This window comes from Neoarius graeffei, chromosome 1 (assembly GCF_027579695.1).
Source record: "Neoarius graeffei isolate fNeoGra1 chromosome 1, fNeoGra1.pri, whole genome shotgun sequence".
In the NCBI taxonomy this organism is placed as follows: Eukaryota; Metazoa; Chordata; class Actinopteri; order Siluriformes; family Ariidae; genus Neoarius; species Neoarius graeffei.
In genome coordinates this window covers 64098089-64111563 of record NC_083569.1, presented here as the reverse complement: position 1 = coordinate 64111563, position 13475 = coordinate 64098089, and the positions used below count along the sequence as shown (strand labels likewise).

The 13475-nt window shown below is 44.2% G+C and overlaps 1 protein-coding gene across 1 annotated transcript; it reads right to left on the bottom strand.

Moving 5' to 3' along the window:
- Nucleotides 1–151: 151 nt before the first annotated feature.
- On the bottom strand, nucleotides 152–13226 carry LOC132888341 (E3 ubiquitin-protein ligase CCNB1IP1). Its single transcript, XM_060924400.1, has 4 exons — nucleotides 12927–13226; nucleotides 9227–9373; nucleotides 8978–9143; nucleotides 152–318 (listed from the first exon to the last, which is right to left on the bottom strand). The coding sequence occupies exons 1-4, from the start codon at nucleotides 13221–13223 to the stop codon at nucleotides 152–154; spliced, it is 777 nt and encodes a 258-aa protein (XP_060780383.1). The 5' UTR covers nucleotides 13224–13226.
- Nucleotides 13227–13475: the final 249 nt, after the last annotated feature.

The window sequence follows — 13475 nt, the reverse complement described above, 5'->3', positions numbered from 1 at the left end:
CACAAATTACCAGCATACTTTAACACCAGTCCAAACAGCTTTATTACCTATGAATACAGAAGAATTAAATAATTCAATCATGGGAAACTGTATAACATCAAAGTGTACCCAAAGAATGTAACAGAAATATAACAGATGCATTACCAGACTGTCAGTTTTTCTTTATAAAGGAATACCCTTTCTCTCTTGGTGGAGAGCTAAACTGGAAAAAGCTCTTGAAGCCCTCTGGTTCTAGGAAAGAAGTGAAGGGCTTCTCACCTTCTGGACCCACAGCCAAGAAAGGAGGAGTGGTGTGGGGAGAGCGCTGCCTAATTATTCCTGAAGGGAACAAGTGTAGAGACCAACGTTAAGTCTTTGACAACCACACAAATAGTCTGCTCTAGATCACTTGCACAGAAAAAAAAAAACTGGTACAGCCTGCTAACAAATCTGGGTGGGTGTGTATAAAAATGCTTAGAATAAAATATTGGTTTAATGTGATGAAACATGCTGAGAAACATTCTCAGTATGCTTAATTCTAAAGGTATACCCAGCACAGACAGAAATGTATAAATCATCTCATCTCATTATCTGTAGCCGCTTTATCCTGTTCTACAGGGTCGCAGGCAAGCTGGAGCCTATCCCAGCTGACTACGGGCGAGAGGCGGGGTACACCCTGGACAAGTCGCCAGGTCATCACAGGGCTGACACATAGACACAGACAACCATTCACATTCACACCTACGGTCAATTTAGAGTCACCAGTTAACCTAACCTGCATGTCTTTGGACTGTGGGGGAAACCGGAGCACCCGGAGGAAACCCACGCGGACACGGGGAGAACATGCAAACTCCACACAGAAAGGCCCTCGCCGGCCACGGGGCTCGAACCCAGGACCTTCTTGCTGTGAGGCGACAGCGCTAACCACTACACCACCGTGCCGCCCCTGTATAAATCATATAATTAAGTAATCAGTAGTCAAATATTTATGGCTACATTCACATTACAAGACTCATTGCTCAATTCAAATTTTTTTTTGCTCCAACTGGATTTGCCTGTCTTGACTGTTCACATTCATAATTACAAGTGACCTGTAGCTTTTGTAAAGCAAATGCATCTGTCCTCTGCAATGGCATACATGTGCACATTGATACATTTCTGTACGAGTCATCTGCATCACCACCACCAACAAAAAAACAAACAAACCGCACAATATCCCCCGCTAGCAACTATGCCATAACTCTGGTAAAATGTGACTGAACTGAACAAACTTGCAAGATGCGAATTACCGACATATAAACAAAGAATCCGGTCAAGTTGTGTGAAATTCCTCCAAAAATTGCGAGAGGAGTTGATTTCAGAAGGTCAGTACCTTTCCTGGGACGGACGGTCATCGCCACAACATAATCCCCCTTCGGGCCTTTCGGCCGGCGGGGGATAAACATTGTGAGGGAAGTTGATTTCAGAAAGCAAGCATTTTAGGCATCCATCAGATGGTTATCCATGGAAAGTGCACCTGGGGTTTGACTCTTCATTCCTCGCTGTGAAGCACTTTCTTTGGTGACTGATGAGGCTGATCTTTGACTGGCAGATGCAGCTGCAGCACTGGCGAAGTCCAAGGTGTTGGGTGGTGCCCTTGTGCAAGCCTTCCTCTTGTTGCGTCTGGCTTCAGCGGCTTCCATAATGATGTCCTCACCTCTTTGTAGGGCACACCTGATTTCCGCCTTCCACACTGTTCTGTCTTTTGCTGTGCTCTCCCAAGTTTCCACACTGATTCCTGTCTTTTTCATGTCCCTTTTACAGACGTCCTTGAAGCACAGTTTGGGCCATCGCGTAGGTCTCTTCCCTCTCTCTAGCTCATCGTAAAGGAGGTCTTTTGGTATGCGACCACCCTGCATCCTTTGTACATGCCCTAACCACCGCAGGCTACGTTGCCTCAGGAGAGTATGCCCTGTTGGGATCCCTGCCCTTGATAGTACTTCTTTGTTGGGTATCCTGTCCTTCCATGAGATGCCCAGGATGTGCTGGAGGTTCCGCACATGGAAGGAGTTCAGCTTTTTCTCTTGACTGGCATAAGGAGCCCAGGATTCACTTCCGTACAGCAGAGTACTCCGGATGCATGTTCTATAGACGATGAACTTGGTCTTAGTGCTCAGCTTCTTGTTTTCCCACACCCTTGAGGTGAGCCTGGCCATGCTGGTAGCAGCCATTCCCATCCTCTTCCCAATCTCGGCATCAAGACAGACAGTGTCCATGGGCGGCACGGTGGTGTAAGTGGTTAGCACGGTCGCCCCACAGCAAGAAGGTTCTGGGTTCGAGCCCAGTGGCCGGCGGGGGCCTTTCTGTGTGGAGTTTGCATGTTGTCTGTGTGGGTTTCCTCCGGGTGCTTGGTTTCCCCCACAGTTCAAAAGACATGCGGTTAGGTTAATATGGGACGGCCTTGGGCTGAGGTGCCCTTGAGCGAGGCGCCTAAATCCCAACTGCTCCCCGGGCGCTGTTAGCATGGCTGCCCACTGCTCTGGGTATGTGTGCGCGCATGTGTGTGTTCACTGCTTCAGATGAGTTAAATGAAGAGAGGAATTTCACAAGTGTGTGATGAATAAAGTTGTGCTTTCTTTCTTTCTTTCGAATGGTGGCGCCTAAGTAGGTAAAGTGGGAGACTACATCCAGAGTGTAGCTCTGGTTGATTTCAGAAAGCAAGCACGCCTTGATGTAATTGTAATTTAATTTATTTCTATAGCGCAAAATAACATACAAATGATCTATTGCGCTTTACAAGCTAAAATTTCCAAAATTATATCTCATCTCATTATCTCTAGCCGCTTTATCCTTCTACAGGGTCGCAGGCAAGCTGGAGCCTATCCCAGCTGACTACGGGCGAAAGGCGGGGTACACCCTGGACAAGTCGCCAGGTCATCACAGGGCTGACACATAGACACAGGCAACCATTCACACCTACGGTCAATTTAGAGTCACCAGTTAACCTAACCTACATGTCTTTGGACTGTGGGGGAAACCGGAGCACCCGGAGGAAACCCACACGGACACGGGGAGAACATGCAAACTCCACACAGAAAGGCCCTCGCCGGCCCCGGGGCTCGAACCCAGGACCTTCTTGCTGTGAGGCGACAGCGCTAACCACTACACCACCGTGCCGCCCAAAATTATATGATAAAACAAAAAATACTAAAATTGCAACTTGTATAATAAAAATCTTATTTATATATTTATAATTAAGATAGCTTGACTATAAAATAAAACAAAAATAATAATACAGTTCTATAGAGTTATAAATTATAGGCTTCCCTGAAAAGATGAGTCTTCAAAAGGCGCTTAAAATCGTCTATATTCTGGGACTGGTGGATTACTTGTGGAAGTGCATTCCACAGTGTGGGGGCTGCCGCTGCGTACGACCTGTCACCTAGCGTCTTCTTAGCCATCCGCGGTCTGTTTAAAACTGGCGCTTCGAAAGACCTTAAATGATATCTAGTTTTCTTCACCGAGATTAAGTCGTTGAGATAACTAGGTGACAGGCCATATAAAACCTTGAATGTGATTAAACAGATCTTAAAATTGATTCGGTACTTGATGGGCAACCAATGCAGCCGAACAAGCACAGGGGTAATGTGACAGAACTTAGGCAGGCGAAATATTATGCGCGCGGCAGTGTTCTGTACCCGCTGTAACTTGTCCAGCTGCTTGGCCGGCAGACCGTAGAGCAGACTATTGCAATAGTCGATGCGACTAGAAAAGAAAGCGTGCACAAGTTTTTCTGTTGTATCTTGCGACAGATACTTTCGAATACGCTTGATGTTATAGAGATGGAAATACGCGGCACTACAAAATTTGTTTACATGAGTATTCATAGTCAGCTGAGAATCAAACCAAGCACCCAAGTTTCTAACTGATGTACTGGGTGCTACTCTACTTGAGCCGACCATGATAGCATCAATGTCAACTTTATTGAGCTGTTGACGAGTGCCCACACGTAATACCTCCGTCTTTCCGTCACTGATCATCAGTTTATCCGATATCATCCGAGCTCTAAGATCTCGTATGCAGTCAGACATCGCAGCAAGTGCTTTTCCAGAGCCAGAGGACTCATCAGGGTGGAATGACACGTACAGCTGTGTGTCGTCAGCATAGCAGACAACCTTTGGTAGATGTTGTTTGGTAATGTCAAATAACTTGGAGGTATAAAGAGAAAACAGCAAAGGACCAAGACAAGACCCTTGCGGTACTCCATAGCGAAGATCAAACTTCTCAGAGACAGCGCCTTTAATAAATACACGCTGAGTGCGCCCTGAGAGATACGAGCGGACCCATTCGAGTGCAGCACCCTTAACACCAAACTTGCTTTCCAAGCGACTGATCAGGGTTGAGTGGCACACAGTGTCAAAGGCGGCACTTAAATCAAGCATCACCAGTAGGGTTACTTGTTGCTTATCCATATTCATTAGCAGATCGTTTTTTACTTTCAACAAAGCAGTCTCAGTACTATGGTGTTCCTTGTATGCCGATTGCAGATCACAATCCAGGCCCTGGCCGACAACATGTTGCGTGAGCTGGTCAGCGGCTGCTCTCTCAGACAGCTTGGAAGCAAAGGAGAGGTTGCTGATGGGTCGAAAGTTCTTATATGCTACCTCTAAACCAGCTTTTTTCAGCACAGGGAGGAGTAGCGCCTCTTTCCAAGCATCAGCAAAGTGTGCAGTTTCAAATGAGAGGTTAATCATAGATGTTAGGACAGGCAAGAGAATCTCCACCAGTTGAACTAGTACAGATGATGGTACGGGATCAAGCGGACAAGACTTGATAGGCGACTTGGCAATCAGCTTTTGCACCTCTTCAATAGATAGCGATTTAAAGGTAGAGAGATCACATGGTACCGCTGGAGAGAGTGCAGGCTCACTGGGGGACTGCGCATGCGTAATGCAAGTCTCGCCATCTAAGGTGGATAAAGGTAGTGACACAGAGAGTACTTCCAGAGTCTCGTGGATACCGTTAATCTTCTGCTGGAAAAACCTTCCAAATTCGTTTGCCAACGTCGAAGGGTGTACATCTGGTGGAAATGAGACCTTACAGGGCTCACGGAGAAGTGACTTTACTGACTGGAACAACTTTGCTTGATCCCCACTATTCCGGTAAATAACCTCAGCCCAGTACTCTTTACGAGCTGCCGTCATGATATAGTTGGCGTGATTCCTTGCTGCTTTAAACGCACACAAGTCCTGCTCATTTCGAGACTTGTGCCATCTCCACTCAGCAGTCCTGCGCATCCTGATTGCGAGTCTGATATCATCATTGAATCAAGGCACACACTTGCGCTTTACGTTAGCACTTGTCCTAACAGGCACATGTTGGTCCAGTAGTTTTGTCAAGGTGGTGTTATAACACCCAATAAGTTCTTCTAGGTCAGTGAATTTCTTGGTACAAAGCTCAGAGCAGGCAACGTCATCTCGAAGCGCATCCATATCAATTGATTTAAGCTTCCTAAATGGCACCTTTTTCTGAGATTCAGCAGGCTTTCTGCAATCGAGGTCACAAAGAACAGAGGCATGGTCCGACACATAAGTATCGATTACGGGCTTAGTCGATACCACCCTGTCAAACGATCTAGTGATGATCAAATCCAGGGTGTGCCCATCCTCATGAGTCGGTCCAGTCACATGTTGCATCAGCCCAAAAAATTGCAGAATGTCAAGAAAATTAGAAGCATCATTACAGTCATTACCGCGATCAACATGGATGTTAAAGTCACCGACAATAATCAGAGGTTCCGGGACCAAGATAATGGTTTCCATAAATGCCGAGAACTCAGCCAGGAACGTTGCTATGGTAACAGGGTGATCTTCAGAATAAGGTGGCCGATAAAGAACAACCAGCCTAGCCCTGAAAGATCCATAAGTAATGTTCCACTCAGCAAATTCAAACGACTCTTTTTCTCCATCCTCAATTTTCTTGACGGTAACAGAATCCAATTGCCAAAGTACAAGTTTGTTAATAATCAAGGGTATAACTCTGGTAAAATTTGCCCAAATTAAATGAAATTTCAATATGTGTATAACTGTCATATAACAAAGCCTTTTGCCAAGTTTGGTGAAATTCCTCCACAAATTGTGAGAGGAGTTGATTTCAGAAGAACGTACACCCTCATGAAATTGTCAAAGTACAAGTTATTTAATCAAGGGTCAAAACTCTAGTAAAATTTTCACAAACGAAATTAAATCGCAATATGTGTATTACTGTCATATAACAAGGCCTTTTACCAAGCTTCGAGAAATTCATCCAAAAATTGTGAGAGGAGCTGATGTCAGAAGGAAAACACACATTCATGAAATTGTCAAAGTATAATTTTGTTAAACAAGGGCTGTAACTCTGGTAAAATGTGACTGAATTTAACAAAATTACAATATGCGTACTACCGACATACAACAAAGAATCCTGCCAAGTTCCGTGAAATCCCTCCAAAAATTTCAGAATATGCGCACCCTTCCCAGAATGGAGGGAGGGAAGGATGGAAGGAAATCACCATGACATAATCCCCCTTCTGGCCTTTCGGCCAGCGGGGGATAAAAACACATTAGATTTGTGAGATGACTCATGGTATTAAACAGCAAACAGTTAATCAGCTGTGCGTGATCAGGTTGAGAAGATGGAAAAAGCCAGACTGCTAGGTTTTTGCTGTTTACTCAACTATTGTAGCTCTCCTCCATTGTTGTTTTCCTCTGCTGCTGGTGCTGGCAGACAGCGCTCAGCACATGTATCGGCAAAAAGTCACATGAATTCTGATCTTACCATTCTCACTCATGTCGCATGGCCATGAATGGGATACGTATCTGATTTAGGACTATGTATGAAAGTGACTCAAATCTGATTTGAAAAGATCGGATTTCTGTGTCCACGCACCTCTGAAAACATCAAATCTGTGTCACATTAAGGCAAAAAAAAAAAAACAGACTGGAGTCACTTCAGCCTGCTAATGTGAACGTAGCCTATGCCGCCTCACAGCTTCAGGGTCCCCGAGTAAAGATTACTGTCTGAGCAGAATTTTGCATGTCCTCCCTGTATCCCAAAGCTATGTTAGTAAGTGGGCAGGCTACTGAAAATTGCCCCAGATGTGAACGAGTGTGTGCATAGTGCCCTGCAATAGATTGGCATTCCATTCAGGCTGTATTCTTGCCTAACTTCCTGGTTTGCTGTGGTATCTGGCACCAAGACATTAGCAGCAGATCCTTTAAATCCTGCAAGTTGAGAAGTGGGGCCTCCATGGAGCAGACTTATTTATCCAGCACATCCCACAGATGCTCTATCTGATTGAGATCTGGGGAATTCGGAGGCCAAGTCAATACCTTGAACTCTGTCATGTTCCTCAAACCATTCCTGAACAGTTTTTGCAGTGTGGCATGGGCACTCTTAACAGTCTGCAGCTATGTGGCCCTGTACACAGCAAGCTGTGATGCACTGTGTGTTCCGACACCTTTGTCTCATAGCCAGTATTAACTTTTTCAGCAATTTGCACTACAGTAGCTTTTCTATGGGCTCAGACCAGACATCCTAGCCTTTACTCCCGATGTGCATCAGTGAGCCTTGGGCACACATGACCCTGTCGCCGGTTCACCGATTGTCCTTCCTTAGACCACTTTTGGTAGGTACGAACCACTGCATACTGGGAACACCCCAACAAGAAATACTCTGATCCAGTGGTCTAGCCATCACAATTTGGTCCTTGTCAAAGTCACTCAGATCCTTACACTTGCCCATTTTTCCTAGTCTGGCTAACGCGACTTCAAAGCTCTGCGAGCATTTGGTCTGGCAAAGATATTAAGCCCAACCGTTTCCCAAAGTGCGTGGTTGACCCGCCTCCTTGAAATGCCTCAGTTTGCTACTGGTCGAAGCCAGAAAAGGCTGTGACGAAGCTTAAACTAATCACATCACTCTTTCCTCTGACGTATGTGACGTGACGGGGCTAACTGGTAGATTAAACTCTTACTGAAGCCGGTCAGGAGCAAGGCGAAAACGTCCTTCCTTTCAAGAAATACCTCCAGGGCTGCTCTTTGCTCTGTTTTCAATGAGAACTTGCTCCATGTTCGTAATGTTTCTAGTGAATGAAGCGCTTCCGGCATAGATTCTGTAAACAATCTATGGCTTCCGGTCGCAGTTCTACTACGTCACTGCCTTGAACACGCCTCTACCCAGGGCCGTTGGAGAGGCTCAAAGTTGATTGGCTCCCGATTTTTCGGGAGCTTGGAAGAGCTGTAGCTAGCTTGCCTTGCCAGACTAAGCTCACAACAGGCCCTCGTGTTGCGTCACACTTAGGATGGGACTTCTCCCCGTGTCCGCGTGGGTTTCCTCCGGGTGCTCCGGTTTCCCCCACAGTCCAAAGACATGCAGGTTAGGTTAACTGGTGACTCTAAATTGACTGTAGTGTGTGAATGTGAGTGTGAATGGTTGTCTGTGTCTATGTGTCAGCCCTGTGATGACCTGGCGACTTGTCCAGGGTGTACCCCGCCTTTCGCCCGTAGTCAGCTGGGATAGGCTCCAGCTTGCCTGCGACCCTGTAGAAGGATAAAGCGGCTAGAGATAATGAGATGAATAATAATAATAATTCTTGAAGAATAAAAAAAAGACATGTTCGTACCATCAAATACATTCATTCTATATTTTGTTGCTTTTTGTCGTATTTTGGGGGTTTTGTTTTCGAAAAGAGTTTTTATTTCGTCCTTGGTTGGTTCAGCAACAGGCTCCGCCATTTTGTTTTTCTCTACTCACCGTATATGAGCTGATAGCCTCATAGTAGACCAGCCAATCAGAGTGTGCAATTGCTCATATCCAATGAATGTGGATAAACAATGTTATTCACTTCACCTGTCAGTGGTTTTAATGTTATGGCTGATCGATGTATACTATATACAGAAGTAATAGGCAGAGATTATCATTTTCTTTCCTGTGCCTTGACTTCTTCTACTTGGCTTTCACTCAACCAAATCTTACCACTCACCAGAGGGGAAAACATGGGCAGCCTGGTTCAGTCCGTCTTTGTCAGAAGCCTCCATGGTACGCAGCCTCAAAGTCTCAAACAGTCCCTGAAGCTTCTGATACTGTCTGTTTCTCTTCACCAGAAGTTCTGAAACTTCACTATATTTTCGCTTATATTCCTCCAGCCTCTGGACACAATGAGAGAAAGTTTAGCCTAAAACACTTAGTTCAGCAAAGCAATCAATCTTCATTCATGTGAACTAGTAATAACCTTATTGAGTGTTGCAATCTCCTCTCGCAATGCGTTCAGTTCATGCTCTTTGGATTGGTTCTGTTGTGCCATCAGCTTCTCCATTTGGCCAACTTGCATTTCTGCTCGGGACAAACTGTACTCCATAAGCAACCTTTCTTGGTTTACCTGAAGCACATTAATCCAGAAATATATCAAGTAAGCACTGGGTCACAGGGTTGCACTTACAACTAACACTCATTTCAAGTAAATATTGTGAATAGCTAAGCATTAAAACATGGAGTGCAAACATATACAATTCTGGTCAGAAGTTTACATACAGTGACATGGCATTCATATCCAAGATGACATTCATGTCAATATTTGGGTTTCCAGTAATTTCTTTGAACTGTTCTTTTTCTGTGGCAGAATGTACAGCATACATCTTTAATTAAAAAAAAAAACACTAGAATTTGGTGCACAAGTTTTAATTTTCTTTGAGTTTTCTGAAATCAACACAGGGTCAAAATTATACATACAGGGTCAAAAAATATATATACAGCACACCTAATATTTGGGTAAAATGTCTCTTCGCAAGATTCACCTTGACCAAACATTTTTGTTGACCATGAACAAGCTTCTGGCAGAATTCTGGTTGGATATTTCACGACTCTTCATGGTAGAATTGGTAGAGTTCAATTACATTTTTTTCCCTTGCCATAGACTCTACTTATAAGCACACTCCACATATTTTCAATAGGGTTGAAGTCAGGACTTGTTTTAAGCTTAATGTTAGCCTGCTTTATCCTTTACAACCAGCGCTGATGCGTGTTTGGGTTCATCGTCCTGTTGTAAGTCCCAAGTCACGTTCAAGGTTCTGATGGCTTATGCTGAAGAATTCTGAGGTAGTTCTCCTTCTTCATGATTCCATCCACTTTGTGTAATGAACCAGTTCCACTGGCAGTAAAACAGCCCCAGAGCATGATGATCCTACCACCACCACCAGCTGGTACAATGTCCCTCTCTACATGGTGGTCATTGTGGCCAAACAACTCTTTGTCTCATCTGACCATACAGCTATCCTCCAGAAGGCTTTTTCTTTGTCCGTGTGGTCAGCTTCAAACTTTAGTTTAGCTTGAAGGTGTCAATTTTGGAGCAGGGGGTTATTTCTTGGATAGCAGCCTCTTAGTCCATGGTGATCTGAACTGTATAAAGTGATCCATCAGCTTCCAGTTCATGGCAGGGCTGTGCCATGGTGGTTCCCAGGTTGTTCCTGACCATCCAAACCAATTCCCTTTCAGCTGAGGGTGATAGTTTTGGTTTTCTTGAAGCGAAGTGGCTTGGCAAAGTGACTACACCTCACAATAACTTGGATACAATTGTTTGAACTGATCTTGGAATTTGCAGTTGTTTAGAAATGGCTCCAAGAGACATTCTGGAGTTGTGTATATCTGTGATCTTCTTTCTCAGATCTGCACTGAGCTCCTTGAACTTTCCCATTTTACTGTGTGTTGGTCAATCCAATGAGTGCTGTAAACAAACCCTTTTTATGAAGGCACAGAGAAGCTACCAGCTGTAGTCAATCATGATCACTAACAGGAAGTTAAGAGACCTCGGCCTTGGCAAGATAAGAGACATTTTGGAAGTTTCAGCACCTGTGAATTAATAATCTAAGTGAACGTATGTAAATTTCTGACTTTGTATGTATAATTTTGACACTGAGTTGATTTCAGAAAACCCAAAGAAAATTAAAACTTGTGCACCAACTTCTAGTGTTTTTTTTTAATTAAAGATGTATGCTGTACATTCTGCCACAGAAAAAGAACAGTTCAAAGAAATTACTGAAAGCCCAAATATTGCCATGACATTCATATCCAAGATGACATTCATGTCACTGTATGTAAACTTCTGACCACAACTGTACCTCCATGATTTCTCTGTAAAAAAGGAAGATCACCACTATTTTGCAATTTAGCTACAAAAATGACACTGTAACACAGGTGTATTCTACAAACACAATAACGTACAAGATAAAATCAAAAGTAAATTTAGTTGAAAAGAATCCAGAGTCAGAAATCAGAGATCTATCATAACCCTCTCATCTACCAAAACTGAACTGAAGATGGTTATATATGATATCTAACTATTACTATTATAAAGTGAGCTATTACTAAATACTCACTTTATAATTTTATTGTGGAAAAAAAATCGCATTCTTTTCCCAGATTATTTTTTTAACTTTCCAGGCTTTAGTCTCTCTCTCTCTCTCTCTCTCTCTCTCTCTCTATATATATATATATATATATATATATATCAGTTTAATAATAATTTTATCATCATTAACTGTGTTGTGAAAAGAGAAAATATGTGATGTACATTATAGAGACAGCATTAGTGCAGAAATAAGGTAACGTCTCAAGACAACACATTTAGAACCTTTTGCCTTGTGATTTACTTTGACAACAGAATGCTTTTTGCAAAAATCCTTAGCTCGGACTACTGCCTGTATGGAGTTTTACATGTTCTCCCTGTGTCTGTGTGGGGTCCCTTGAAGGTTCTCCATTTTCCTCCCACCTACCAAAAACATGCTGCTATATGAATTGCCTCTAAAACTACCATTCGGTGTGCTGTGATAAGGGGCGTACACACCGGAAGAGACTAGCAGCAATGTGGAAACCAGAGACCATGGAATGTCAATGAAATTCAGCGACTTGTAGCAACGACAGGTGAACTAACCCTTTGAGACACAAAGTAGGCGAATACCAAGTTAAACTAATCTCAACTTCGAGACGACATGATGGAGACGACTACTAATGAGAATGAAGGATACCGCTGACTGACAGATAACACCAACATTGAGTTATAAATAAATATAAAGAGGGATGCCAGGCAACTTAAGCCTGGAATGTCCACTAGTGACTAACTGTCAGATACAAAGCAATGGGCAATAAGCAAATCGCTGTATGTGTGGATGGCCCTTGGAGTCCAATCCAGTTTGTATTCCCACTTTATACCATGTGTTCTTGGGATAAACTCTGGATCCACCACAACTCTAATCAGGAAGCAGTTATTAAAGATAGCTGGGGGCTGTCTTAAAGATTAGAGAAGCAGACTTGGGCCCAAAGGGTCGCCGGTTCAATTCCTGGGATCGGCAAGAAAACGTGAGGGGAGTTGAGTGAATGAACAGCACTTTCCCCTCCTTCTGAAGTGCCCTTGAGCAAGGCATCTAACCCCCAACTGCTCTCCAGGCACTGTAGCATTGCTGCCCCTGCTTTGGGTGTGTGTATATGCTCATTGCTCACTTGTGCATGTTCAGTGCTTCAGATGGGTTAAATACAGAGGAAGAATTTCACTGTGCTTGAGTGTACACAACTGCTTATCCTGTGCAAGGTCGCGGGCAAGTTAGAGCCTATCCCAGCTGATTATGGGCGAGAGGCGGGGTACACCCTGGACAAGTCGCCAGATCATTGCAGATAAGCTGACATATCGAGACAAACAACCATTCACACTCACAGCCAATTCAGAGCCACCAATTAACCTAACCTGCATGTCTTTGGACAGTAGGAGAAACCGGAGCACCTGGAGGAAACCCACGCAGACACGGGGAGAAACTCCACACCGAAAGGCCTGGACTTGAACCCAGAACCTTCTGGCTGTGAGGCAACAGTGCTAACCACTACACCACTATGTCGCCCATGTTTCGTATTTGTTGTACTCAAATACAAGTGAATACAAAGCGAACCTGGTATGTCCAAAAGGCCAGTGCGCGATGGCTGATATCCAGGACGGTCTCAGGTCGCAATCCTACCAAAACCATGGCCTTGTACTGCTCTGAAGGTGCCAGCTCTGTGCGCACGATGTCCAGTTTTCCTGCCAGGGCAGAGGAGCAGGCAGGGCAGATGGCCGGAGTGCGGCTGAACTCACCGGAACCGTGCCGATCACAGAAGATATGAGAGCAGGCCGTCACCCAGGCAAAGCCGCTCAGCCTGCCTCGGCACTTGGGGAAATTACAGACCAGGCTGTAGTCATACATGGACATGGCTAAAACAAGAGGAAACAAGAAAACTGAGAGAAAGAACCGTAAATTCCATCCATCTGTTAAATGTAGCCGCTTATCCTGTTCTACAGGGTCACAGGCAAGTTGGATCCTATCCCAGCTGACTATGGGTGAGAGGTGGGGTCAGTGTTGCCAGATGTACGATAATTGTCGTATTTGTACAATAATTTTGCCCTCTGTACGATCAATAATGGGAAAAAATCTGAAATGTACGATAATTTCAAAGTTTTCAGT

Excerpts from the sequence above, each read along its gene's own strand:
- LOC132888341 (XM_060924400.1), bottom strand. The coding sequence starts at position 13,223 with ATGTCCATGTATGACTACAGCCTGGTCTGTAATTTCCCCAAGTGCCGA. Across the intron at positions 9,374-12,926 it reads TGGCCTTTTGGACATACCAG|GTAAACCAAGAAAGGTTGCT; the intron begins GTTCGCTTTGTA and ends AATGTGCTTCAG. Across the intron at positions 9,144-9,226 it reads AGATTGCAACACTCAATAAG|AGGCTGGAGGAATATAAGCG; the intron begins GTTATTACTAGT and ends CATTGTGTCCAG.